The 27,438-nt window shown below is 38.5% G+C and overlaps 3 protein-coding genes across 5 annotated transcripts; all 3 read left to right on the top strand.

Annotated features, from left to right (window-relative positions):
• Window positions 1-678: 678 nt before the first annotated feature.
• dbpb (D site albumin promoter binding protein b) lies at window positions 679-9,227 on the top strand. Of its 2 annotated transcripts, none has more exons than XM_065261219.2 (5): window positions 679-1,798; window positions 1,955-2,199; window positions 3,821-4,273; window positions 6,265-6,512; window positions 7,622-9,227. In XM_065261219.2, the coding sequence occupies exons 2-5, from the start codon at window positions 2,007-2,009 to the stop codon at window positions 7,835-7,837; spliced, it is 1,110 nt and encodes a 369-aa protein (XP_065117291.1). In that variant the 5' UTR covers window positions 679-1,798; window positions 1,955-2,006; the 3' UTR covers window positions 7,838-9,227. The 2 variants fall into 2 exon arrangements, with proteins under 2 accessions (XP_065117291.1, XP_065117290.1); XM_065261218.2 differs by having other exon boundaries at window positions 681-1,798; window positions 1,958-2,199.
• A 1,001-nt stretch (window positions 9,228-10,228) lies between these two features.
• Window positions 10,229-17,783, top strand: ntd5 (ntl-dependent gene 5). 2 transcript variants are annotated; one of them, XM_065261216.2, is made up of 8 exons: window positions 10,229-10,388; window positions 12,448-12,594; window positions 12,828-13,019; window positions 15,412-15,550; window positions 15,629-15,705; window positions 16,337-16,516; window positions 16,682-16,879; window positions 16,984-17,783. In XM_065261216.2, the coding sequence occupies exons 1-8, from the start codon at window positions 10,319-10,321 to the stop codon at window positions 17,064-17,066; spliced, it is 1,086 nt and encodes a 361-aa protein (XP_065117288.1). In that variant the 5' UTR covers window positions 10,229-10,318; the 3' UTR covers window positions 17,067-17,783. The 2 variants fall into 2 exon arrangements, with proteins under 2 accessions (XP_065117288.1, XP_065117289.1); XM_065261217.2 differs by having other exon boundaries at window positions 10,230-10,388; window positions 15,415-15,550.
• A 558-nt stretch (window positions 17,784-18,341) lies between these two features.
• Window positions 18,342-23,865, top strand: LOC135743190 (uncharacterized). Its single transcript, XM_065260771.1, has 2 exons — window positions 18,342-18,381; window positions 20,122-23,865. The coding sequence occupies exon 2, from the start codon at window positions 20,209-20,211 to the stop codon at window positions 22,930-22,932; it is 2,724 nt and encodes a 907-aa protein (XP_065116843.1). The 5' UTR covers window positions 18,342-18,381; window positions 20,122-20,208; the 3' UTR covers window positions 22,933-23,865.
• Window positions 23,866-27,438: the final 3,573 nt, after the last annotated feature.

Below are 27,438 nucleotides of genomic sequence, written 5' to 3'. Positions count from 1 at the left end.
CATGTTAGTGTAATATGTGGGTCCTGCCAAAGTGTCATGGACTGTCTGTATTGAACTGTATCCCTTACATCACAATAGAAGCAGTTCCTTGTCTCTATTCACTAAAAGGTGTGTTGTCTGAAACTGTAAAAAGTGCTCTTCAGTTTTCCATCACAGAAACTGAATTGCTCTTGCCCATGTACACCAGTGGGTGGCGCAGCAGGGCATTGTATGGTACGAAGTAGGAGACCCAGCAGCACAACAGTCACATGGATTTAAACGCTTCTAGGGGGAGGAAAACAAGTGCACTGGGTCCTAGTGTGTGCGTGAGGGAGGCAAGAAATGAATGTGTGTGCAAGAAAGACATAGATGGAATAGTGGCGTACTGTAATGTTTCTGAAGTCAGATTTCTTCATAATCTGTTGTTTTTATTAACATCGAATGTTTTTATTAAATTTGAAAAAAAATATACTGTTTAATATTCATGAAGGCGCATACATAATATGTTAATATGAGATTAAATCGTAAGATCTCCATTAATAATTTTAATACTCTCGTGAGCTTGGCTTCATAAGGTTCAGTCCTAGCAAATCTATTTCCTTTATTCCTGAATCTGTTCTGTTTGTGTGTGCGCCACTCTTCCCTGGAATCACGCAGTTCTGTATTCTCACGCGGCCGTAGCATGGGTGGGATATGTGGGCGGAGCGCTGTTCTTAACAGTAGCCAGTTACTGGGCTAGATGGGAGGAGACTACAAAACGCTCAGCCAATCGCTGCAAAGTATACGCCGCGGCTCCGCGTGCGAGCACCATGTGCACTGGAAAGCGCGTCTGTTTCTGAGAGTCAACGTGTAGTAGCCGAGTCCTTTGGACACATGCTCACGTTTCCCGCGGATTACTAGTGAAGTGAAAAAGTGTGCTCATTCGCTTTATTATTTTCCCCTAGACGAATCTGCAAATACGCAGCTCTTTGCTATATATGCAGAGCAGAATCTGGAGTACTTGCCGTAAAACCTAAATCGAGATTAAAAGGAAATTCGTGTTTATGTTATGCATATTTCAGATTCAGTTTTAAAGCAGTCAACTTTCCACCTTGGTAAGTGGCAACACGTTCATGCTGTTGTTTGTTGCGGGACAATAGGCGTCATTGGCAAAAACTGTAGTGAAGTTATCCAATAATTTGTTTTTAATTATCCACACAAGAGGAGCGTGCCTGTCACGAGGAGGTGTGCCTTATTAATATTAAACAGTGACGCGCCTCTGTGCTTACTCGCGCTTCTGCTCGTGGAGGTGTGACGTCACGTGAGTGCCCCGTGTTCGTTCCAGCTGAGCGAAAAGCTCGGACGACTCGAGCTCGAAGCGCGCGGCAACGCACACACAAAAACACACGAAGAGAGGTGAACAGAAGGGGTGACCACAGGGGGAAAAGCGATTGAGCGACTGAATGGAAAAAAGAAAAAACGACGACAACATCCAACCAATCGCACTACGCAGCAGAAATTGACTCAGCAACACTTTCTTCGTGTTTCCATTTGTTATTCGTGAGGCGACGCGAGTTTCTTTGCTCCGTTATTTTCTTTGCACACACTGTTCAAGTTCTTGTTTGCACCATTGGATATTTTTGGATAGTTGTCCTCGGCTGGGGCTTTTGTTTCACGGTGTACTTGGATGTAACGACACTTCATTTGTATAATAAGTTCCAACGAATCTCTCAGGACTTTCTGGAAATATTGGGAATGTATATTTTTATCGTCACAGCGAGTCTACAGTCAGATGCATCCAGAATGGCACATTTGTTTTAAAATATATTTGTATATAAAGGTAATGTTTACTTTTATGTGTATATGTGTCTGAAAATAATTATTTATTTTATAATTATTTAGGCTTAAAATATGTGACCTTTTATATAATTAATGCAACTATTAATTATCGTAATGCACTATTAATTGTCATGTGATTTATCTGACAATCATTCAGCAGTGTTGAACCCACCAAGCCTCTATCAGGAGTTTAGTCCGGCGGACGTTGAATGATGTCAAGGCAGCTTTCACAGCTCCTTCCCCCGGACCTACCCACTGCTGGAGCGAGTCCGCAATTTGGCAACAGTAGCCAGGCAGGAGGGTCGCTTGGAGGTGGGCACAATCCCACAACAAACATAAAGTCGCTCCTGCAGCCTCCTGTGAAGTGTGACCAGCGCGTCAAAGACTGTTGTGAAATGAAGGGTGAGGACACACCTGCTACCATTATAATAGTCACAACCCCGTGTTTCGATGTTTTTGTTTGTTTGATCTATATTGTTTTTATTTTTGTTTTATGTTTGTGCCCCTTCAGTTAAAATGCCGTTTTAATAGTTACCAGGCAAGTTAGTTTGCTGTTTTGAAATGTGTGGTGGACGTGGCAGGGTCATGTGTAATTCCTCCACAGAATTATCAGACAGGACAACACATGTGACTTAGATGAAGAGATAAACAAACATGCACGACTTCGCTCACCACCCAGGTACTTTAGGTCTAAGCCATTTTGTTTACAGATCTGTACAGCAGTGGATCTCAACTTTTTTCACTTCAAGGCCCACAACAATATTTAAAGCCCACCTCACTCACAATTTCTACCCAGTAAAATATTCAACAGCTTGACATAAACAAACAAAAAAAAGATTTTAGGTCATTTAGCTTATTTTAATGCTTGTTTTGTTTTATTGTAAATTATTTGAAGTTGTCTTGAGGCCCCCTAGTGGGCCCTGGACCCCTGGTCGAGAGGGACGGTTGTACACTGCCTGGGAATACATAATTGTGATATTTAGAGGAGCTCTGGTGTGTATTATATTTTAATACACACCATCATTATGCACTAAATACCTCGATTGGTCAAACTGACTCAGTTGTCATAACTAATTAGTCCAGCAATCTCTGTGTAAAGGCATGTAGATGCTATTATTATCATTGTGAGAGTGTACTTAAGTTACTTTTAAACATATTTATAGTTTGAAAATTGTACGGCAATAGCCTTTACACTTGTATTTAATCATTTTTAAATTTGTTAGTTTCGTAGGTGGCAGTCGATTTGTATAAATGTATATTAGGAGCAAACAAAGACAAAGCATACATTGCAGTTGCATCTTCTCGGAAACGACCAACTTCATTCCGTTTTTACTGGTTCTGGCTTCCACACCAGTGCACTGTAAAATGCCTGATTTAGCTTAACTAGCAGTGTAGTTAAGATTTTACACCCCACCCTCCAATGTCTCGTACCCCACCTAAATGTTTTTAAATGGAAACCTATTAGGTTTAAAAGCTGCAATTTACGCAATTCCTGTTGTTTTTTTTTGGATTGTTCCTACAGATCCAACATAGTCTTAAACCAATATGCAGACCCGTATTAGTACGGCAATAATCCCGCTTTGTTGCTTTACCACTCAATACAGAGTCAATACAGTATAGCATTTTGAAAGCTTTAATGTGTTTTAAGCAGTGTGAAACCATATTGATCTGTATCTAGTTTTTGATTAAGTGTTATTCAAGTTGTGTGATAAAATGAGATCTTGGTTGACAGAGATTTCACGTGTGTTGACTTGCAGAGGTAGTTCTCCCAAAGGGATGTGAAAGTTGTACGAAAGTGTTATTTTGTCCCTTACTGCGGTTAATCTGAAGAATAGAAAAAGAAATAGTACTTCACGAAATTTCTATTGTATCCTGAACGAGAGAGTCGGGTAAATATAGGGGCATTCCATGTGTCTTAAAGATCAGGAGAAGAGTTAGCCTCCTAAGATAAATGACCTAATTTTGTAATATTCTTGCATGTTAAGGTGTTAAGCTAAGTATCTTTTCTCTGTGTTTCATATAGGTAAGGTCAGGTTGGATATCGATGAAGACACTCTTAGCCGCTGTCCTCTGCGCAATGGCTGCAGCAATGGACAAGCTTCTGACAGCAACGGCGCAGGCACGGGTTTCTCTAACAACAACAACGGTTCCTTCCTGGGCCCGTTGCTATGGGAACGAACATTGCCATGTGACGGCGGTCTGTTCCAGTTGCAGTACATGGATCTCGAAGAGTTTCTGACGGAGAATGGCATGAGCAGCATGCACAGTACCTCCAACTCCACCTCTGCGCAGATACCGTCTCAAAGCTCCCAGTCGGCCATACCTAACCAGGGCTCCCAGTGTCTCCCCACCTCCCCTCCACACTGCTCCTCTTCCTCGTCACCATCATCAACCACTGCTTCTTCATCACCCTCTCTGCTTGGGCTGGACATGCACACGTCACAAAGCATGCTGGGAGCTGCAGACTGCTTGCACAGTGAGTTTGCATTTGTAGTTTTGTAGGATGTTGAGATGAAGAAAAAGTACAATGTGGTTTAGTGTCACAAAATGAATTGTACGCCTTCCCCAAAAAATCCCCAGGGGTTTCTGATTGTGTGCAAGACTTTCTGTCCTTGGGTGTGTGTGTGTCTGTGTGTGTATTACTGTGTCGTTTCATAGCGTTAATGGTTTGGGTGTGAGTGTTGGTGTGACTGGATACAGTTTGTGTATTTGCAGTACTTTGTGTATTAAAAGAGAGGTTTGGGCGGTTTTTGGGAGTGAGTGTTACAGGGTGTGCGGCTGCTTGTTTGTGCTCTTTTCCTTAACAGATGTGAGTTGTGCTTTACAGATTGTACATTGTGTACATTTCATATCCAGAACTCTCGGATTGTGTTTTTATGTGGCTTGTAGAAAAGGTGGGTTGGGGGATTGCGTTTGTGTTTATCTGCCTTTGTGTACCTTTGAATGGGACGGGTTTGGAATGTACATAAAGAAATAGTGATCTTTGCAAGGGATAAAGAACAGACGTGGATAAACAGAGAGAACAGGGTGTCAAAAGAGGGGAAGATTTTGATATATAGCCGAGTATAGACCCAGACTGAAAGGTTGGTAAGTAAACAGTCGGAGAATAAACTGTGGGAGTCGCAGGTGAGATTGAAAGGGAGAGAAAGTGAGTGTGCGATCGTGCTCGCGTGTTTTTAAATCTCTTCCTCTTCTCACACGCTTGGTCCATGTGCATACACTCAATCACGTGCGGAGGCCGCGGCAGGCAGACTGAGAGCAGGGACAGGGGAGGGGCAGAGGAGAGGAGAGGAGAGGAGGTGCGTGCATGTGTGTGTGTGCGTGCATGTGCATGCATGTGTGTGTGTGTGAGTAAATACAAGAGAGGGAGAGATTGAAAGATTAAGGTGGAATGACTCAGTGTGAGTTTGTACTGTATTTCCGATTAGTTTGTTTACATTTTTGAAGAAGGAGAGAACGAGATTAAAAAGCTATTGGTAAAGTATTTAAATTATGAGATTACGGAGTACATTACAGAGTGGTCGCAAATTTCAAATTAAAAGCATTTTATTATTAATATTATTACACGGGTCTTGTTGCTCTTATTGGCACTTTGTAAATGGTGTAAGTCTATTTCCCTGTACCAATATAAAACAATAGCACTGGTTGTGTTATGCTGTCAAAAAAGGATTAATTTTAATAGTGTGTGCTGTGTGTGTGGTTGTGCTCATTGAGGTAGTTGACTTAACATGATGTCTCTTTTGTGTGTCTGGATCTCTGCCAGTCAATATGAAGAATCATTGTGAGCTGATGTGGGTCTGCTGGATAATTGTGTGTGTGTGTGTGTGTGTGTGTGTGTGTGTGTGTGTGTGTGTGTGTGTGTGTGTGTGTGTGTGTGTGTGTGTAGGAGGACTGGAGAGCGATGTATTATAAGGGCTAATGTGTATAGGGTTATGGTTGTGTATGTGGGTGTATTTGACTCCAGCCTATTTATTTCCATGCAGGCTCTGATATGTATAAGGTTGTGGGATATAACATCTATACTCTTTGCTTTGAATGATTCTTTAAACTTGCGGCTCAACTGAGCATGCCGCTAATAACGCCAAGGTCATGGGTTTGATTAATTAAATGTTTACTTTGTTACAATGTAGGCTGCATTGTGTAAAAGCATTGTGCTAATGTATTAAACATAGCTTTAATAGCCATTACATTTTCTCTTTTTTGCATTAACACTAGAAAGAGGGTGAAATAATATAAATCCAATAATTTCCTTGTAATAATAAAGGTTTAAAGTAAGCATTTGAAGTACAGAGCCAGGGGGAAAATATTGGTCTATGGAAAACAAGAATTGATTTGTGGTCTGCCAACTCATACCGTCCTCCTGTGGCCATTTTGGGTACTATTTTAAGAAATGACATCATTTTGAAAGCGAACATAGATTACCTAAATTTAACCAAGATGTCTCTTTTTTTTTGTTTATGTATTAAGGTACTCCACCAGGTAGTTTGGAGCCAACACCTTCACCTTCCTCCAGCAGCTGTCCACCTCTCTGTACTTCTCCCGTCACTAATGTCAACGATTTGCCCTTTGACACCGACCCTGCGGATGTCGCGCTGTCGAGTGTGCCCGGGCAGAAGGCGTTTGACCCTCGCATGCCTTGTTTCAGTGAGGAAGAGCTCAAACCTCAGCCCATGATTAAAAAAGCACGCAAGATGCTTGTCCCTGAAGACCTGAAGGTGAGGAACAAAAGTTGTTTTATTTCATTACCTCATTTTTCCGACACATAATGGAGTTTCTGGTGAAATAATGGGCGGATTGTGTTTTCCATATCCCTTTATTCATTACGTCAAGTGTTTGGATAATATTTCTGCAGTTATTGTGCAGTATTTTAACCATAATGCTTATTTACTACCATGTAGTTTTTTTTTTAATGATAATTATTAGTGGGGGTTTTTTTTGGATATTTGCATAAAAAAGATACTGTATGACCTGGGGGTTATTACAGGCATAGTGTTATTATTACTATGATGCAACTAAAAGTATTTTATAAAGCATGTAAGACATTCTTACATTTGATTTCATTGGGGAATGGGTGGTAGCTTGTGTAATCATATCCTAAATATTGAGGCAAATGTCTTGGAAACTAAAATTGATGGATATTTGATTGAATTGTTATAAAGGGCACAGCAGTCGAATTGAATCACAGTGTGAAGATGTGACATCTCCTCAGGGAGCAAATAATTTGAATACTTGAACAGGAAGAAACATTCCTTCATGATGTTATATTTTTTCTAAAAAGTAGCTTTTATAAAGTATGTTGCAAGTTTTAATGGGGTTATAGAAGCTGGCAGGCATTTATCTGTTGTGTTTTTAACACACAATTTGATCATGGTCTTCTTGTGAGATCTTATCGTTTCTCACTACTAGTGACAGAGTGGTGTGAACCACATCCCTGTGTCTGGCACTTGGGAAACCGCAACAAAACCACAGCAGCACTTTGTGTGTAGTCCTAAACAAACTTCAGGCCTTCTCACTGAAATGTCACTCACAGCTGTGAAAACGACAGCATCTACAGAATACACGTGCACACAAATACACAAATCCCAGACGTGCATGTAAAATATAACCAAACTTCCACACCCGTATAGTTGTGGCCTTTTTAAAGTTCCCACATTAACATCATTTTCTAACTTGTAATTTTCTAATTGCTTTTTCTTTTATTTCTGCTGCTGTGTCTGGTCTCTTTAAGCTTTACCACTGCCTTATCTACCTGTAGCTTTAGGAGAATAAAACATTTCTAATATCCTATTTCTAATATCTGTATTTTGCTTTCTGTTTCCTTAAGGATGAGAAATACTGGAGTCGACGTTGCAAGAACAACGAGGCCGCCAAGCGTTCCCGCGATGCTCGTCGACTAAAGGAAAACCAGATTTCGGTGCGCGCTGCCTTCCTCGAGCGTGAGAACGCTGCACTTAGACAGGAAGTAGCCGACATGCGCAAAGAGCTCGGCCGGTGCCGAAACATCCTAAACAAATACGAGAGCCACCACTTGGATCAGTAAGAAGGAAGGGCGGAGAAAAAGGAAGGGAGGAGAAAACGATCTGTGGGATGTGAGATAATAGATAAAGAATGCTACTAATGTTCCTATACCAGTCCTGCCAAAGACTGCAGAAACAGTACATCAAATGTGGAATGATGTCTGAAGATGGCACATGAAGATCTTTTTTAAGGTTTTAAACTGGAAGGAGAGAGCATGTCACCTCTCTGATTGTTTTTGTCAGTAAGGTACAATGGCAAGATTTTAATTATGGAAAGAATTGTATATTTTTATATGATGGGGAAAGGAACATTTTGAAAATCATTTTTGTATATTTTCTATATCTTTGGGAGAGCTTTTAAGCAGAGACAAAGTAATAGAGGGAACTGGTAAAGGTTTCACTGTAATATAAAAACAATTTTATGTGATATTTGAAAGACGTTGACAGAACATTTACAGTTGAATAAGAAAGATTAAATTGTAAAATAATAAGAAAATATACATTTGTACAGAAATGTTGTTAATATAGATTTATTCAAGCACTTACATTGTGATTATCCTGTGCATAATGACTTGGCAGAAGCGATGGAGAACAATCATGGACAATACTGACAGGTGCATCTGAACTCTTGGAGAAAATATTTTCCTACTGCTGACATTTCCTTGTCAAGACTTGCCACATATTTTATTGCAATTCTCTTACGTTTATTTCTTTTGAAGGTGAACTCAATAGGACTTGTACTCATCTTTTGTTCAAGATTTACAGTTATAAACAAATATCAAACATCCATGAGCCATCTGAATGCATATTGACCAGTGTAACATCTTAAGTGATCTTGTGGAGGCTGTTCTTGCTGTGCAAAAACACCATGTGGACCTCTATGTATTCAATGAGCTCTCATCTAATCATATAGACTGATTTGTACAATATAGGAATTTCCAGTTTAAAGGGTTGTTATGCAGAATAGTATATCGCTGCTTTTGCTGGTTTGCACCTGTATATGCAAACACATTTAAGCCAATGAGCAGACTCAGTGGTATTGGAACAATTTAGGTTTTTTATGACCAGATTTTTCAAAATCTTCCTTTGTTTTGTGGGTCATTATTTCTCCAGTCATGTCTGATTGTTTCTTTAACAAACATTAAGTACTTTACATATTCTGAAATATTATTATTATTATAATGAATTATTGCTGTTGCTGTTAATACTACAATTGAATTATCTGTTGTCGTTTTTGTCCTTGATATTGTTTACTTTCAATACACACGTCTCTTGTAGAGATTTTGTCACTTCCTGTTTGTGATCAGCTGTAGAAGAAATCTTGCCATGACAGCCAGGTCGATTTGTATATCTGAGGAACACTTGAAAAAAAACTCTTGCCCTTGGCGATCATAAACTCTGATTTCACACAAATGGACTTTCTCTTTATTTCTGTAACCAGAGACCCTTCATACATTTGCTTGATTTTGATCTTTTTGTGCATGCAGGTGTTTGGGCGAATGACTGCCTTTTTACTCACTAATCTGCCATCTGTTTTTTCATTCGAGACAATATACTTTTGCAGATGGGTTGTGGGTAATGTCCTTACTTTATGCACTTCCACATGTGGATGACTATAAACATCTTGTGTTGTGACTCCTTTTGATGTACAAATGCCCTAATTCATCAGTGTACCAGCACTGCACCTTTATAGCCAAAGTAATGCAGGGGAATGTAGTCTTTTCTCCAAGACCGCAAATAAACATTTGTCCTTACTAAACACAAAGGTTGATTATTTTGTATGACATGAATGTGGACCTTACTGAGTGGGATAATACATTTTTTGTCTTCTAGACCTAAACAATGTGTTAGACAATATACAAATGACAGGAATATAGATATTTGCATTCATTCTTAAGTGAGAAAGTGAGATCGACATGTGTGTGTTTCTCTCTGAGTGTGACATTCATCAAAAGGGTGAGATTTGCATGTAAATAAGAGGATCTAGGTTCAATTTGTTGATCTTTTGTTGGTTTAGCTGGGGACTCTGATTGATCACCATCACGTTTATTTGTCAATGTGATGTGTGTTTACTTGCACCAAATACAGGTTCCTGTAGCTTCCAGAGGACCTGTGCTCTTCCTAGACCAGATAGTTATTTTGTGATGACCACATATCTGGCTGTCCAATTGACACTGATACAGTATTTGACTTGGCAATGTGCGTGTGTTGAGTGTGTCCAACCTCAAGTGGCCCTTCATTTAATGAGGGGGTGAATGTTTGCACTCATTTGGCATCATTGGAATTGGGTGAAAGGTTTACCCAACATTCAAAACACTCGATATGATCCAGATGTGTGTGTGTGTGTGTGTGTGTGTGTGTGTTCTCGCGTGTACCGTGGCTCTACTCCTCCCTCACCATCACACCATCACAGTACCCCCTCCTCTAGACTTTCCCCCATCTTTATATTCCCCACATTGTCCTGCTACCTCCTTCATAAGCTCTGCAGTGATTGTCAGGGAGAGATGGAGTCATCTCTGCTCTTCTCTCTTTTTTTGTGTGTGTGGGCCCTCAGCAGCCTGACTACAGCATCAGGTGAGTGCTGTGTGACTGTTTATATGTGTGTGGGGATTGGGGAGCTATTGAAGTCGAATCGAATATTTTTAGTTGATTTGGTAATAACCGATGAATGAATGATGTGTGTGAGAGGTCCGATCGTGTATGAGTACTGGTCCCTAGCTCGCACTGGGGCTGCACCTTTGCACCTAAAGAGTTCATATTAGTACCTCAGATGTACATATTGGTACAAAAGAGTGCATATTACTACTTTAAAAGAATCAAATTTATGCATTTCGGTACCTAAAATTTAGGACCTTTTTAAAGAGTACCATTTTTTCTGACAGTGTAGAGCGATTAATTGGTGACTAATTTTTTATTTTCCTTATAACATTATACATTTTGGGAAGATTTCTGTTTTAAAATGTATGTTAGCATGCTGTTAAAGTAAACGTGAGAGGCCGTGTGTGATTTTGTTATTTAAGCATGATGGATATGAGGGAACATGTTTCTACCACCATCTCCGCCCGTATTACACTTATAACCCTGACAGTTTCCTAGAGTACCTCTGTATTTCCATGAAATATGGAATACACACACACACACACATTGCGTATCATGTTCTGTTTCATGTCAAAATCTTTTCATAATCAAAAGTCGCTGAAAGGTTACTGGGAGTCTTTCTTTTGCATAGATTACTCTTCAAAATTGACCAATGAGTCTCTGATTGTTTGTGTCATAAAATGATTAGTGTACACTTTCATTACACTCTTAAGATTTTTATTATGATGTGTTTCATTATATTTTATTGAGGTTGTAATATTTGAATTTTAACATCCTGTTTTTGGGTGGCCTCTATCAATCACTGTCAGGTTTATAGAGATGTATTGTGTTATACAGTACACCTGGTTCAGCTCAGAGAATAGTGTCTTGGGCAGACAGCCAAACATTTAGCAGCCCGCTATTTCATGGCAAGGATTCAATGGTTAGAAAGACAACAGTACAGTTTCAGTGTGTGTGCTTGCTTGCATGTGTTTCAGCCCACCTGTATGCTCTTAAAAAGATGCAAAAGGGCTCTTACAGCAATGCCATTAAATAAAAAACCACCTTGGTTCCTCCAAGAACTTTTCAAAAAATAATTTCATCTTGTTTGTATGTAATACATCTTTCTTCTACAAAGTAGCTTTTGTGCAATAGGATGTTAAAGGGGTCATATTGTAAAATAAGTCTTTGGTGTCCCCAAAATACGTATGTTAAGTTTAAGCTCAAAATACCACATAGATAATGTATTATATCATGTTAAAAATGCCACTTTGTAGGTGTGACCAAAAATGTGCCATTTTGGGGTGCGTCCTTTAAAATGCAAATGAGCGGATGAAATGCAAACACTGATTGCAATGATGGTGGTTTGTTGAAATTGAAACTCAATTGTGCTGGCAATTTTTCTCTTTCTCTCTCTCTCTGCACTAAATGGCAGTGTCGTGGTTGGATAGTGCAGATTAAGAGGTGGCATTATTGTAATTGGCCTTGCTACCTACGTCACAAAACAGGTGAAATTACCTATTTTTTTTACATGCTTGCAGAGAATGCTTTACAAAATCAAAGTTACTGGGTTGTTCTTTATCACATTTTCTAGGTTGATAGAAGCACTGGGGACCCAATTATAGCACTTAAACATAGAAAAAGTCTGAATATGACCCCTTTAAAAGTTCTCTATGGCAGTGGATCTCAAACTTTTTCGGTGTGCGGCCCCTTTGTGCATCCCTTCGTGGCCCCCCAAAGAATAATCAAAGCATATTAAATGTTACAATGTAGTGCCGTTGGTTCATTGCCTTATTTCTCTGAGGTTTAATTACCCAGAATTTATGATAAATTCATGTATTTTAGAAATTGTCATAAAACTGGGGCACAATATTGAAATCCCCACCCCCGGGGGTCACTGCACCCAGGCTGAGAAGCACTGCTCTGTGGAACCTAGAACCTTTTAAGAACATTTACTCAAAAGAGTGAATTTTAAAACAGTCTGTTAATCTTCATGGTGTTATTTTACATGTATACATTTTTTAAAAATTCCTGTGTGTGCTTATATATGTGATAGTAGAGGCAACAGAACAGTGTCCGGAGAGAACCCTTGGCAATGAAAGAAGACGAGCATGTCCAAAAAAGTGTCAGCAGGACAAGGAGTGTGGAAACAAGCGCCAGTGTCTCTGTGATGGGCAGTGTGGACTCAGCTGTGTTGCTCCAGGTCAAATCTAGTAACTCCATAATGCATGTGATAACTGAAAACATAGACATAAACTATAAAATACCAAATGAATGAACTTTGGTGGTCTTAGTTGGTCCTGACTAGCTGACAAAACCTTTTAAAACCAGCAAACCAGCCTAATCAGCTAGGTAGACCAACTAAGACCAGCATAACAACTTAGGCTTTACATCCCCATCATAGATATAAAAGATAATGCTCTTCTTTGTGAATAGGTCGGACGTGTCCGTGGCCTCTTCCACCTGGCAAACATTTGAACATAGCTCTCCTTTCCCCTTCACCCTCTTTCTCTGCTCTGCTTGAGATCCGTTGTGAGACTGGGTACACCATGCCTAACGGGTTGGATGTAACAATTCGCCGTTGCCAAGGTGACCGGCAGTGGAGTGGAGATGAGCCTGTTTGTATAGGTAGGGAGCATGTTTTAACATATACTTTCAACATTACATTCAGTAATGAAAAATATATCAGTTAATGATCTTTTCATAAAGTTTTACATAATGCTCATTTTTAACCCCTTAAACTCTGCAGACACTCCCGCGATCCATAATAGTATCATCACATTTAAAAAAAATCTATGATTTACTCCAATGCAGTGGAGGCCGGTGACTTCTTTTTTGAGGGAGCACAATGGAAAGCTCATCACAACATGTATTTAGCCCATCATGTGTGTGGCTCATTATGTCAATATGTGTTTGTTGCATCATTGGAAGTAACCATCTGCATCATGCGTCTTGTCAAAATACCTGCCTGCTGCACATGCATGGAAAGGGTTTATAATACATATAGACCCTTGCGTTTGCCAGATACTCCCTTAATATCATGTGTAATCAAGAGTTTACTGTTAAGTGAGTGTCTTGCGAGTATTTTGTGAACTTTATCATAAACCCTTTCAATGCGTGTGCCACATTTTGTATTTTGACAAGACGCATGATGCACATGGTTCACATTATGCAACAAACACATATTTTTAATTCACGCCCCTCTGAAGAGAAGTCACCGCTACTGCTACAAAGTATTTGGGTAGATGACTCTGTTAAATTCAGGCATGCCCAATGCTGCAAAAAAAATCATATTCCGTACTTCCGTAAGGTAAACATCCTTACAGAACGTTAACAAATAATCAATAATTTAATTTTTTATTAAAACTAAAATAAAGGTTTGTTAAGCTTGATATATGTTTATTTCAGAAGTTCCATATATTGGGTCACAATGCATTCAGCAGACACTTCTACTCAAAACAACTTACAGTGCATACAATCTACTCTTTTTCAGTATGTGTATTTTTGGGATCAAGCCCATGACCCTTGTGATGCAAATACAATGCTCTATTTTGAGCTACAGGAACTCTTCACGTTAGAGTATTTTAAGAGCTCAGATGCAAAAGCTGCTAAAAACCACCTCCATCAAAAATTAGATAATGATATTAAGCAAATGCTCTCGGCGTGTATCATCCATCAAATACTTTCGCTTCAAATCCGCTTAATCCCGGCCTCAGGCTATTCAGAAATACCGGTTTGTTGGCAGAATCCAGAGTCTGATAAAAAGTACTAATTTACAAGAAAACATGTCAGACGCACTTAGAAGGTTTTACATCTGAGCTCCTCATCCATCAGCAGAAAAAAACACTACATTTGCCAAAAATCCCATAAAACTAAAAATTTTATCTTAATGGCATCAAGCTATATTTTGAAAAATGATATTGCATGCTGTGCTATTACTCATTATCTAAAACTATGAGATAAAGGATTCTGTCCTGCTGGGTCAGACTGCCCTTGTCTTAATAATAAACTGACAAGTTTGTCAGTATTATGCAATTCAAGGGAAATGCCTTCACAGCAGCAATATTATCCGCACAGACTGGTGATATTGAACTCTGCCAATCATGATTTCAGGAAAACAGAAATATGTGTCACTGCATGCATAATGTGTTTAAGGTTGCATGAGAAGTTTATGGAACAAAAAGCTTTCAGCAATTGAACCTTGGTCAAGCATGCATACACCAATGAGAAGCCTGCTACAGGTTTATTACAAAGGCTTTGGCTCCGTGAAGAGGAGGCGTGAATCGGCACAGCTCCAGGCTGCTGCATTCCCAGTATCACCCCCACTGAATCACAAGCACATATTCACACACACATTTCCTGGAGTAACATGAGTGGTATTTTTAGGAATAAGCTGTCAAAGTGGTGAGTTGTGGGCGTTTAGGGTCTAAGGGAACTGTCCTGTTGTAATTCTCTCTACAGATAAGTAACACTCAGAGAACATTAAACTGCCAGAGTTGGGCAAGTAGATGCACCTGATTTGTGCACTTAAAGCTGATGTGAGTGTTTATGCATGTGCATATTCACTTTAGTCATCAGACTTCCTCTCAAAAAGGTGGAAAGATTTGATATAACTGCATGCGTCTGCTCAAGAGAGAAAATGAGCACAGCTTGTTCCAGATAGATTTATACTGTTAAAATATTTAAATGAAGCAGCAAGCACCTTCCATCCATCATCTGGCAACCCGCTCACATGACCTGTGAATCCATAACAACCCAACACATGCACCTGCTCATTTACCCTGTATCTGTGCTCACCCAGCCTATTCAAATGCAGTGTCCTGTCACAACCACATTGAATCCTGCTGGATCCCTGCCTGTCTACCGTTCACCTTTGTTTAGACCTGAAAAAAGAAAATTAACCTGAAAGTTGACCTGGACAAATAACATTCCCCCACAGCACTGAATTTCCTCAATATATTTACCTTTCAGCATGCATTATAATGCACCTAATGTATAAACAAGCTTTTGATTTTGCCAGCAGCCTCCCAGGATGGAGGGCATGCAGCAATGCCGGTTCTGGTGCCCGAGGCGTCCTGTTCTCTGCCTGACAATGATCTGCTGTCGGTGCAGGGCAGTGGGGCTGTGGGATCCACCATTCAGTACAAGTGTGCTGCTGGGTAAGAACAGAGAAAAATTGGAAATTGGAAATCTGTGACTGATATGAGATAAGCACTTTTGTATTCTTTTCCATACAGATTTGTGCTGGTTGGGAATAGTGAGAATATCTGTCATGAGAACCAGACGTGGCAGTACCCTCACCCCATCTGTCGCCGTAAGTGACTGCATGCGTGTGCATCCGCTAAACGTTCAGTATTAGATTGTGCACATGGTAAATATTATTAAAAGACTTTATACTAAAAGAAAGAACGGGTGTCTTTGCATCTGTCATGTGAAAGATGAGAAAAAGTCAAATTGTTAAGGGTATATCTGTATGCTCTAGCAAAGAACTGAAAGAGGAGCAATAAAGACTGTGTGGGTTTGTGAGTAGGTGGATGGGACACCATGTGTAATGTGTGTGTGGAAATAACAGAGTTAATAGTGTGAGAAAAAAAACTTACATTTACTGGTGCAACACTGCCCTCTGTTGGATAAACATCATTTGATTTTAAAGGAATAGTTTTAAAAAAATCCAATAATTTTTTCCCTCATGCCATCCCAGATCTATATGACTTCCTGTCTTCAGTTGAGCACAAACGAATAAGTTGTAAATCTTAATAATAATAATAATAATAATAATATAATAAAATGCCATCATGTTATCTTTTCCAATGGGGCACAACATGGCAAAGCTTCAAACATCCTCAATTAGGGCCAATATAAACAAGAGTGTTTCATCATCATAGAACCCATTTAATCTACAGACTGTAATGTATTTAAGTCTAATATATGCACGTTTTTTTCAGGTCTGTTTTGTCCTCCTCCTAAGGAGGTTGATCGTGGCCATCTGGTGGCCATCCAGAGAGCTGAGTATGAGGTGGGTGACACAATCTATTACCTTTGCAAGAAGACCTTCTTGCTGGATGGGCCGAATAAAGTCACTTGTTTACCTAATGGCACATGGAGTGCAGTGCCTGCTTGTCGGGGTAAGAAAAGCTGGGGTAATAAACAACGACACAAAACTGTGTTGTCATGAGAGCTGTGTTGAAGTGTTGCACTGAAAATTAAAAATGGTCTCCTATTTCTCTTTTTCCTGTTTATCACTGTTTTATGTATTGTTATTCTGTTCACCCTTTCTCCCCTCCTTTCAGCCCGTTGTCCAGTCCCGGCACATCGTAGCAGGGTGATAGTGGATGGGGTAAAGCGCTGGCCTTATGATTTGACGGACAGTATGGTTGCTCATGGAGAGAATGTGACATTTTTCTGTCAACATCCTGAAAAGCTGTGTAGCTTCACTGCCACGGAGGTCTGTGTGGACGGACAGCTAACGGCACCTAGTTGCTATCTTGGTACAAAGACTCACACACATAAATCGATGCACTTTAAAGTTAAAAATGAATGAATCTATCCTGCATCAACTATGTCACCTACTTTCTGTCTGTCTTCTTTTCAGACCCGACATGGCTACAGTTTAAGCTCTTCCCTCATCGACTGGTTTCTGAGATTGATGCATGTGACCCTGCTGACCTTCAGTGAATTCAAATGTCACTACAACAGATTACATAAATTATAAACTAAGCATAAATTGTCTTACTGTAATATGCCAACTATGGGGGATCTTACAGTTTTGACTCTTTAATGCTGCTTGTGTTTTTTTATGTTGCATTGACACAGTTACCTTAAACAGAGTGTGGTTATGAAATAAAGTTTGTTATATTGTAGTTGATGTATGGAAATACCCGTATACTTGTTTGAGCTCTTGGTACAAATTTACCACTAGCTGTTTTTTTGGGTTTATTTTATTGTCACACAAAATGTAAAACACTGCTTTCATGGGCAGGATATTTATCTCATATTTTTTCTGCTATCTTATACTTTATCTAATCTGGCCAAAGCAAAGTCTGAAATCATGAACAATGCTTTTTTACTATATTTCAAAATTAACACTTTATTGCTTTGTCTATTTTATTTGATTTATTTTAATTACTGATTAATTGCTTAATAGTAATTGTACGTCGACTGGACTGCTTTGTTTGGATTACATAATATGTAAAGAAAAGACTGGAAGTGTCAGAAAATACTTGTGAACCTCAATTATTTCATTTAATAATGATACAGCCCTCCACTGTGCAATCTTTACTTAAATTACCTTAATGAATAAACTTTGATTGTATTTTTCACATCACTATTAAGATTTCACAATAACAAAACTAGAAAATATTTGTTGTCTTTATTAAACGTACTGATTTAATTTTTCTCTGTTGCGTGATCTTTTAATGTGTACATGTGTAAGTGTATTGTTATGTTCCTGATACCTGTTGTTACTGTCTTATATTTGTATTTCAGAACCTCACAAAGACAAGGTCAGGTAATATGCACCCCCAAAATAAAAATAAATAAATAAACAAATAAATAAATACATCTAAATATTTTTTTTCATTAAGAGAAACAAATAAGCATACGAACAAATACGATGTGCTGCACTGTGACAGTAACTATATTCATAAAAAATTTAAAGTAAAAATATTTTCCTGATATATTCAAATTAAGGTTATACACAACATGTTTTTGTACAATTGAACCGTTTTAATGAGATCCACGCTATATCCTTATGGTTCATACTTCGGTTCATCACTTTCAAATCGACTTATTGACAACTAAACTTATCTCCATCCAAACCATCCAAACCATTATGTCCAGGTCGGACGCAGAAAACTGCAACACCACGACACTCCCGCCCCTCCCCTTTCCCTCGCGCTCAACCTCTCCGCCCAGTCATTCATTCATATTTGGTCTTCCGGAAGTGTCTCAGGGTCGGGCCAGTCAGTGCCTGCGCGAGCTGACTCGTGGGGTGAGAACAGTTTCATATTCAATATTTCACTTATTAACAGGCAAATTATGCGAATTTCTGTAAGCTTTTGAAAAGAGATGTGTGTTATTGTAAGTAGCGATGAAAGAGCGTTGCTTGTCTTACAAAGTTTGTAATGAGGTTTCCAAGGCAGCAGTGCGTCTGAGCGCTGTCACCGGTTCGAACCCTCGGTACGCATAAAATGGCTGGCCGCAGGTTCGAACGCAGTCAGTGCTATTGGCAAAAATATGTGCATAATTGAAGTTAAATAAAAAAAATAGATTATGGACTTGAATATCCATCAGATATAGACTTAATGCATATAATGGCACGGGTTCGACTCGCTGTCTGGACACCACAAACATCAAAGCGCGGTGTTTGGTTATACCCATATTTTTTTCTTGCTGTAAACGGACCTCCGATGCGTAATGGCGTCGATTGTCCCCGTGTTGATCTCTTATTCTCCCCCAGTGCTGCATGGCTGAATATATGGACAAAAGCATCCGTATCAAACCCTGAGCCGTGCGCGCTGACAGATGAACACGCTTCATTTGTGATGAAAGCCACAGAGAGCTCTGGACCTGGCTGCTACCATCACACGCGCTCAAAACACTTTACATTACATTACTTCTAACTACACAGTATTTACTGTAGCCTACTTTTACAAATATTACACAAACAATCAATGTTGAGTTTATTCGTCACATTTGTAAAAACTGTTTGTGTTGGCATCCTGTCAAACTTTACATTTCCAAATAATTGTTTGGAGTTATACGTATTTACATTAAATATTAGTTAAATATTTTAAACAGTTTGTTTAGTATTTATTAAACGAAATTTATTTAATAACAAATTCTTAATGTATAATTATATTGTAAGTAATTTATTTAAAAAAGGAAGCATTAAGACATTGGCTATTTTACACTTAAGCTATGTAGACAAAAGTAAAAAAATCTGTATTTTCCCACATTAAAAAACAATTTATTAAATGTAATTTATTATAGTAAACTGTAGTAAATTTTAAAATACTGTAGTATAATTACTATGGTATACTATAGTATTCTGCAGTATTTAGTAAATTGCTAAACTATAGTAAATAAAATACTGAAATATGTTTTAATATTTTAAGGTTCAAAAGCATTATAGTATATCAATTAATTTTACTACAGTTTACTTTAGTAAATATTACAGTGTACTACAGTTTTTCATATTAGAAGGTTAGTAAGTAAGAAGGGATTAGTATAAGTGTATTTAATGTAGTTATTAAAATGAGACTTTGAATAGACATTAGAGGTCAATGTTGTATAAAGAATCTGATGTTAATACACCAGTGCTTCTTATAGGATGTAACCTATGAGAATAATATATTTTCCGCATACACAAGGAGGTCTTTGTCAACATATGTTGAATCTATGTTGTGGTGGGCGAGAATATTATGTTATTAGGTTTTTGGATAATTAATATTGTCAATGTAATGATATTCATGGGATAATAATAATATCCCTGACAGATTTTTATCAAAGTAGTGATATAGTGCCTCCTCTGTCTGCTTTGTTGAACTGCAGTATCTGTTATGATTAATGATTGTTTCATCTAATGAATGTTAGGGAGGCTTGCCAACCCACCCTTGATACATTAAAACTAGTACCTCAAGATACAAAATAATTGGAACCCGCAATTACTGTATTTTATAATGTTTCTACCGCACAGGGCATTCATTTTTTATTTATTTTTATTTTTCAGATTGATGCCTTTGATAAGTGGAGGTCATGCCAGAAACATGAATGGAACTTGGAAACGTGGCAAAAAAATGGAAATGGCGCCATTGACATGGATTCTACAAGATCTTGTGGCTCTGTCAGGCAATGTTTTATTGTTCTCTCAGGTTATAATAAACTGAGTACTGAATATTATGATTCCTTTTCGACTGCTAAATGTACAGAAGTTGCTATGCGCAAACACTGTGCATTGGACAGGATAGGTGAGGCCATTCCACATATTAGGTGGACTGATCTCACTGTAACCAAAGATTGCCAAATGTCTAAGGGTCAAGAGAGGGACTTATCAGATAAGGGATTCTCAGTGGGGACTGAATCTAAAGACAGAGTCAACCTTAATGTGTTTCCATCACAAGATCAGACTGGAGTTGTAAAGGATTACAAGCCGGCCTCACCAAATCATGTCTTTAATTTACACTTAAACCAGACAACTTCACTCGAAAATAAGAGTGTTGAAAATAAACCCATTACATTTGACGAGAACTCAAGGAGCTTACCAGCAAACATGCTGCTGATCTCTGAGATGGAGTCTGAGTCTGTTGGGACTGATGTTTGTGAAGTAACAACCAAAGTTACAAACATTGCTGATATCTCAACCAATGATTTACCAGAAATTAAAATTCAGCGACAATCTATTTTGAAGGAAAGTTTACTACCATCATCTGTCAGCGTCAACCACACAAACCAGGAGACATGGACTGAGAATGAGACACAGGTTGTGGATGTGACACTTAGAAGAGGGAGTCAAAAATGTAGGACATTGGAGATGGACGTAAATGCAGAAAATGCACAAAAAGAAATTTTAGAATACTGCAAAGAATTTAAAACAAAAATTTTGTGTCATAGAGATGTTGAGATATTTGATATTGGAAGGACGATGACAATTGCAAGTGCGGGAGATTTTTTGGGACAAAATGATGAGGTCGAAGTGTTAGATTTAAGCCTACCAAAAAAGAAAGAAAAAATGAAGGAAAGGCAGTGTGAATGGGTTGGGGACTCTCAATGTGAAGGTTCGCTTCTTATGGAAGTTGATGAAATTGAGGATGATCACCAACATGAGGAGGTGGAGCAAGAGGACTATTATGAAAATGGTTGGATTCCAAAAGGTGAAGCTCAAACATATCTCCCACAGCATTGGGATGGACATCTGTCCACCAATTCTCTTATAGCCATGTCAACGTTTACCAGTGTACCAATGACTCCTGATACACTACTTATAGATGATCAGGGAATTCCTTACGTGCTCACCCCTGATGGACAGAAAGTTCCACAGATTGATAATATACAAGAGACTGAGGAACTATCCAAAGAAACAGCTCCAAGCCAAGCTGAAGATAATGTCCAGGATGTCTCAGAATCCAGACAAAATGCCCAACCTGACGAACTTGGTCATGTCTCAGTGGAAGCTTCACAAGTTGTTCCAAACCTTGAGTCAACTACAGCACACTCTGTAGTTCTTGCTAAATCATCTGTGTCATCTGCCGTGTCTGAGTTGGCATCGGTTCCCATTCAGATTATGGCTAATACTACTGGATCAAACACTCCCATTCTGCTTCTTTCTCCATCTCAGCTTCAAACTCTTTCCTCACCAGCCTTTAAGACTAACCCAGGGCTAATTACCCTTTCTTTACCAGTTCAGAGTACACCGACCTCCTCCGTGTTCCTTGTTTTGTCATCTCCTCAGGTGTCCTCTCCTCAGAGTTCGTCCCCAACAGAGCAATTATGTCAAAGCTCCTGTACTTCAACTGTTGCACTTCCGTTAGCTGCTTGTCCACTTGACTTGGGATCTAAATTATGTGAACGTCCCTCACCTCTCAGCCTTGATTCTTCCACAGCTGCAGACATCTCAGGACTGAATAACCCCTCTAATCTTCCTCTTAGCCCTACCTCATCGACTGTTTCCTCTAGCACTTCCACAGTGATCTCTACAAGTCCAACCAAGCAACCCTGCACTGATGCCTACTCAATGCCAACTTCTTTTAGGGAGGCCCTTGTCAGATTAGCTGTGTCTGCTGAGAAAAAAAGTGAAAGTATTAAAACGCACTCGGCCGCTACTTACTCCTCTCTATCTGAAGATTCTTCTGCCACTATCCATGACATCATCACCCACGAGACTGGTACAAACTGTGACGACCATTATCCAGCCATTGAGAACATGGCCGCCTCAGTAGACCAAACAGACACCATGTCCACCAATGACATCTCTTCCAGCTCACCCCTTCGTCCTGCATCACCTGAATTTCCCATAAATGACTCAAAAAACCAAGATACGCAAGGATTAGGTCCACGTCGCATCCTTTACTGTCAGTACTGTCCTCGGATCTTCTATTATCTTTCGGACCTTGAGCGACATTCCATCACGCACTCCCAAAACAAGCCCCACGTGTGCCAAATTTGCGGCAAGGCTTTCAAAAGATCAAGCCATCTTGAGCGACACAAGCACATCCATACAGGTCAGAGAAACTTCGTGTGTCAGCTTTGCCCAAGGCGTTTTCGTGAGTCTGGAGAGCTCATGAGGCACCAGAGAGTACATACGGGTGAAAAACCTTTTCAGTGCTTAATATGCCACATGCGATTCGCAGAGCGTAACACGCTGCGGCGTCATACGAAGCGCAAGCACCAAGGTCAGCAGCAGCAGGCAATGGAGATGAATGCAAAGACAGAATGTGCAGGGATTTCACTTGTTGGATTACAGGATGAACCGGAGGACAATGCAGAGTGGTACATCTCAACGCTACCTGAAATGGAGACTGACAGTGATACAGAGGGTGAATGAGCTGCATAAGGACAGACCAAATGGGTGTAAGAGATTTTCAGGAATAGCATTGCTGTAAATATGTTTTATTTAATCTTTATTGTTATAACAATTTCTTTAAAAAAAGTTTATATTTCATTCCACTTCAGTCCAAAATCTGGCAATGTCCACTTAATTTGAATAAGCTCCAGCTGGTTAGTGGAAATACACTTAATTTTTTTATCATCTATTTTTTTATTATTCTTATTTTTTTTTATCACATACAGGGTTTGTCCTCAGGGTGTGACAGTGGTAAAAAGTAAAGGAGTATGTTTAAAAACATAACTGTAATTTATGATTTAATTATGATCTCTTAAAATAGTGATATGTCTAAAATTGTGATACTATGATAATGACGTGTATCCCCAAGTTAGATTATGACATATTTATGATATTAGTAACGTCTTGCTCTCTCTTTGTCCTTACTTTAATGTCACTGTTTTTATTTTAAATGCTGTTTAAATGTTTATATCTGTTTCTTTGAAAATCCTTTGCTTTTTTATGTTATTATTTTAAAAGTATGCTTTTGTCTGGGCAAAACCTGTTACAGGTCATAGCAGAAAGTTAATGCTTGAATTTTTTGTTATACAAGTATATTTAATTATTTAACATGCAAACACTTTACTGTGTCATGTCAAAATCACTGTGACACAATTATTTGGTGCTCATGTAGCATTCATGTTAGTATTTAAATAATATGAAATGGCAAGTTTTACAATTTAAGCTTTTGTTTACTGAATTTATCATAGTTTTCCTCCAAAGTAATATCTGTTGTGAAAGTTGGATTAACTTGAAAATTTACTTCAAATGGTAACTTAAGGTCACTTTAATTGAAAATAATTTGTTAAAAAAACGTACTTGTTTTTAAGTGTTAAGGACACTCTACTTTTTTTAAAAATATGCTCATTTTCCAGCTCCCCTAGGGTTAAACATTTGATTCTTACTGTTTTGGAATCCATTCAGCTGATCTCCAGGTCTGGCGCTAGCACTTTTAGCATAGCTTAGCACAATCCATTGAATCTGATTAGACCATTAACATCGTGCTTAAAAATAACCAAAAAGTTTCTATATTTTTCCTATTTAAAACTTCACTCTTCTGTAGTTACATCATGTACTAAGACCAAATTACTTTCAATAGCAGGGGACTACAGGGTTTCCCGCAGAAAATTTGTTAGTTAAGGTGGTAGGGTTGTGCAGGTGGGTGGGCCGGGGGCGTGGCAATCAAAGGGGCGGGGCGTACGAGTCATGATGAAAATATTTTATTTAAAATACTCAAATAAAACTCAATTTTGAAGAAACTATGACAGAAAATGAACACATACTAGATTATTAATGAATTAAATGTTTTATCAACAGGCTAGTTATCCTTCAGACAGTGACGGACCATGTCTTTCTCTCATTTCGGCCATGTGGCGTTTGGTGGATTATTTTTTTTGGACGACCTAGTTAAGGTGGTAGGGTATCCCAGCTTAGGTGGGCCGCCCAAACTGAAAAGTGCTGCGGGAAACCCTGGACTATTTTCGGTCAGTGCGTAATATCACTACGTCTGCTGCAGCAATGTTACATCAGCAAAGCCCTTGATTATTACGCCAGTTTGAGAGTATAGTTCCTAACCATATCTGCCTAGGAAATCACAACTTTTGGTTTCGTTCGGTCTTCGTACATGATGTTACTACAGAAGAGTCAAGTTTTAAATAGGAAAAATATTGAAACTCTTTGGATATTTTTAGCGCGATGCTAATGGTCTAATCAGATTCAATGGATTGTGCTAATCTATGCTAAAAGTGCTAGCGCCAGTCCCAGAGATCAGCTGAATGGATTCCAAAACGGTAAGAATCAAATATTTAACTCTTGGGGAGCTGGAAAATTTGCGCATTTTCAAAAAAGTGGAATGTCTCTTTAAATAATTTTTAAAAGTTTTTTTCACCTTAAAGTTTGACTTTAAGTGAAAATTTAAGTTGACAAAGCTACATTTTTTTATGTTACAAATTGAAATTGCATGTAAACAACAACAAAAAACCCACATACTTCATGCTTGCACTTGACACTTTGTGCTAACCCAAAATTTCTAACTTCTGTTCTTGATTCTCTAATGTGATTAGGAATCTGAATATTTGCACACTAAGTAAACGTAGCACGCCCTTTATATTTTTCTGGTGGTTTTCATGATTTATGAAATGTGCTTTGTGCTTTAGGCTCACTGCAACACAGATAATGCTACAGAATGGCCATCTGCTTATCACTAATGGCTCTGCTACTATATGTCCAGCTGCTTAACACTATCGCTTAATGGCTCTGTTTGATTTGCACAGTTGTTTACAAATTACTTCGCATTTATATATACTGTATATTCCGATGGATTCAGTGTTATTTAACGAGCTCATTTCACAGTAGTTAACCATTAAGTTAAAACATTTATACAATTTATCGTTCTTCATTACAATTTAAAGTCGCTGAGTCGTTTTACCAAACTAAGAACAATCTTGCACCAATGAGAATTTTTTATTAATGGTGGAAATGTAATATATTTAAAATGGTGTAATTGCAAAGATCACTTATATATTTAATACACTGTTTAAAAAATGTAACTGCTGATAATATATCGTCTACTTTCTGTAACTGTTCCACAGGAATTTGAATAAAATAAATCAAATCCAAATGCTTGCAGGCATTGATTTTCATTTACTTCAGTAGTTCAGTGTGAATTTTTTTTATAGATTTTGTGAGAAGTTTTACAGACCTTTTTTTACTTTGATTTTTACTATTTTTATAGACTGTAAGAAATGTAACACTATTTTTATATTATGCATTAATATTCTACCTTCATTGATGCCTAACTAAATACATTTGTAGTATATACTGCAGTGGCGGCCGGTGACTTCTTTTTTGTCAGAACATGTATGTAGCCCATGTGTGTGGTCCCTTATTTCAAAATATGTGTTCTTCGTGTCGAGTGATCCTGTGTGCTTCACGTGTCTTGTCAAAATATGTGCCTGCTGCAGACGCGCCTAAAGGGTTTATGATAAAAGAGGCGCTCGCGTTTGCCAGATACTCGCATAACCTCATGCGTAATCAGAGTTTACTGCTAAGGGAGTGTCTAGTGTGTATTTTGTGTCTCTTTTATCATAAATGGTTTTGACGCGTGTGCAGCAGGCACTTATTTTGACAAAACACGTGATGCACATGGTTTACACAACGCAATAAACACATATTTTGAAAACGCAAGCAACACACATGACACTCTGAACACTTATTTTAACGAGCTGCCACTGATACTGTGTGAACCTAAACATTTAGGGGTGGTTTCCCAGACAGAGATTAGCTTAGCCAAGACCAGACCTTAATTTAATTAGGAAATATAACTAGTTTTATTAAACAAGCCTACTAAAAACATTACTTGTGTGCATTCCGAGGCAAAACAAAGGGTAATGATGTATTTTAAGATATGTAAGTGCAAGTTGTTTTCAGTTTGGACAGCTCTTACATTTATTTTAGTCTAGGACTAGTCTAATCCCTGTCTGAGAAACCGCCCCACTGTGTTGAAATAAGTAGTATTAATGGTTGCTTTAATGTCAATTTACAAATGAAATTTAAATTGTTTAAACGTTGATGTTCTTGTGCTCCTTTAACCTTACAGGCTGTGCTAGACATGGGTGTCTGTATGTGTGAGTGACAGCTCAGATGTGCCTTTGGTCGGTCTTCCATTTGGCAGCATCAAGGAGAGAGTCTACCACAATCAAACTGACAGCAGGTGGCTATAAGTGTTGAGTATGAATGTGTATGTGTGTGGGAGAGAGTGAGAGATTGAAACAGTAAAAAATGTAAAACGCTGTGAAATCACATGCTTGCTGTAACATGAATTGCTTTGCTGCCTATCACTTACCACTAATGTGATATGTGCACAAATGAAGTGCAAACACTACTACAATGGCACAGTCGTATTGTGTTTAAATATCATTCCGATATTTTACTTTGATAAACAGTGGTTAGTCATAAGGATTTAGACATCGAGTCAAATAATTTTGAGTCTGAGCATACATGTAATGTGAAATTAATTTTCTTAACAGGTAGAATAAGTGTAGGGGCGGCATTGTAGATGTGGTGGATGTGGCACACGATTGTTTGGGAAGGAAAGGCTTGCTGTAGTTTAGTTTGAAATAGATAAGTGACTTTATGTTTTGTGTTAAGCACTAATTAAAAGGAGCAGGCGTCATTCAGATCATCGAGGATGACACCAAGTGTTTTGCACTCCTGGTGACAATTGTGTCACCCTTGACTTGGTGATATATGTGTGACTTGTAATTGTAAATGTAAGAAAGAATGCAATTATGCTGTTACATAGTTTGCCACCAGAGGGCAAACTCACTCCAAGTCCAAGATATATATGATTTTATCATACCGTACATGAGACTAGCATGCAAGTGAAATGGTACTGCAACTAGCTAAGTAATAATTTAAGTAATACTTTATTAATTCCCGAAATTATTC

This window comes from Paramisgurnus dabryanus, chromosome 13 (assembly GCF_030506205.2).
Source record: "Paramisgurnus dabryanus chromosome 13, PD_genome_1.1, whole genome shotgun sequence".
Taxonomy (NCBI): Eukaryota; Metazoa; Chordata; class Actinopteri; order Cypriniformes; family Cobitidae; genus Paramisgurnus; species Paramisgurnus dabryanus.
Note: the sequence above shows the minus strand (reverse complement) of the source record. Positions and strands in the feature narration are given on the sequence as shown.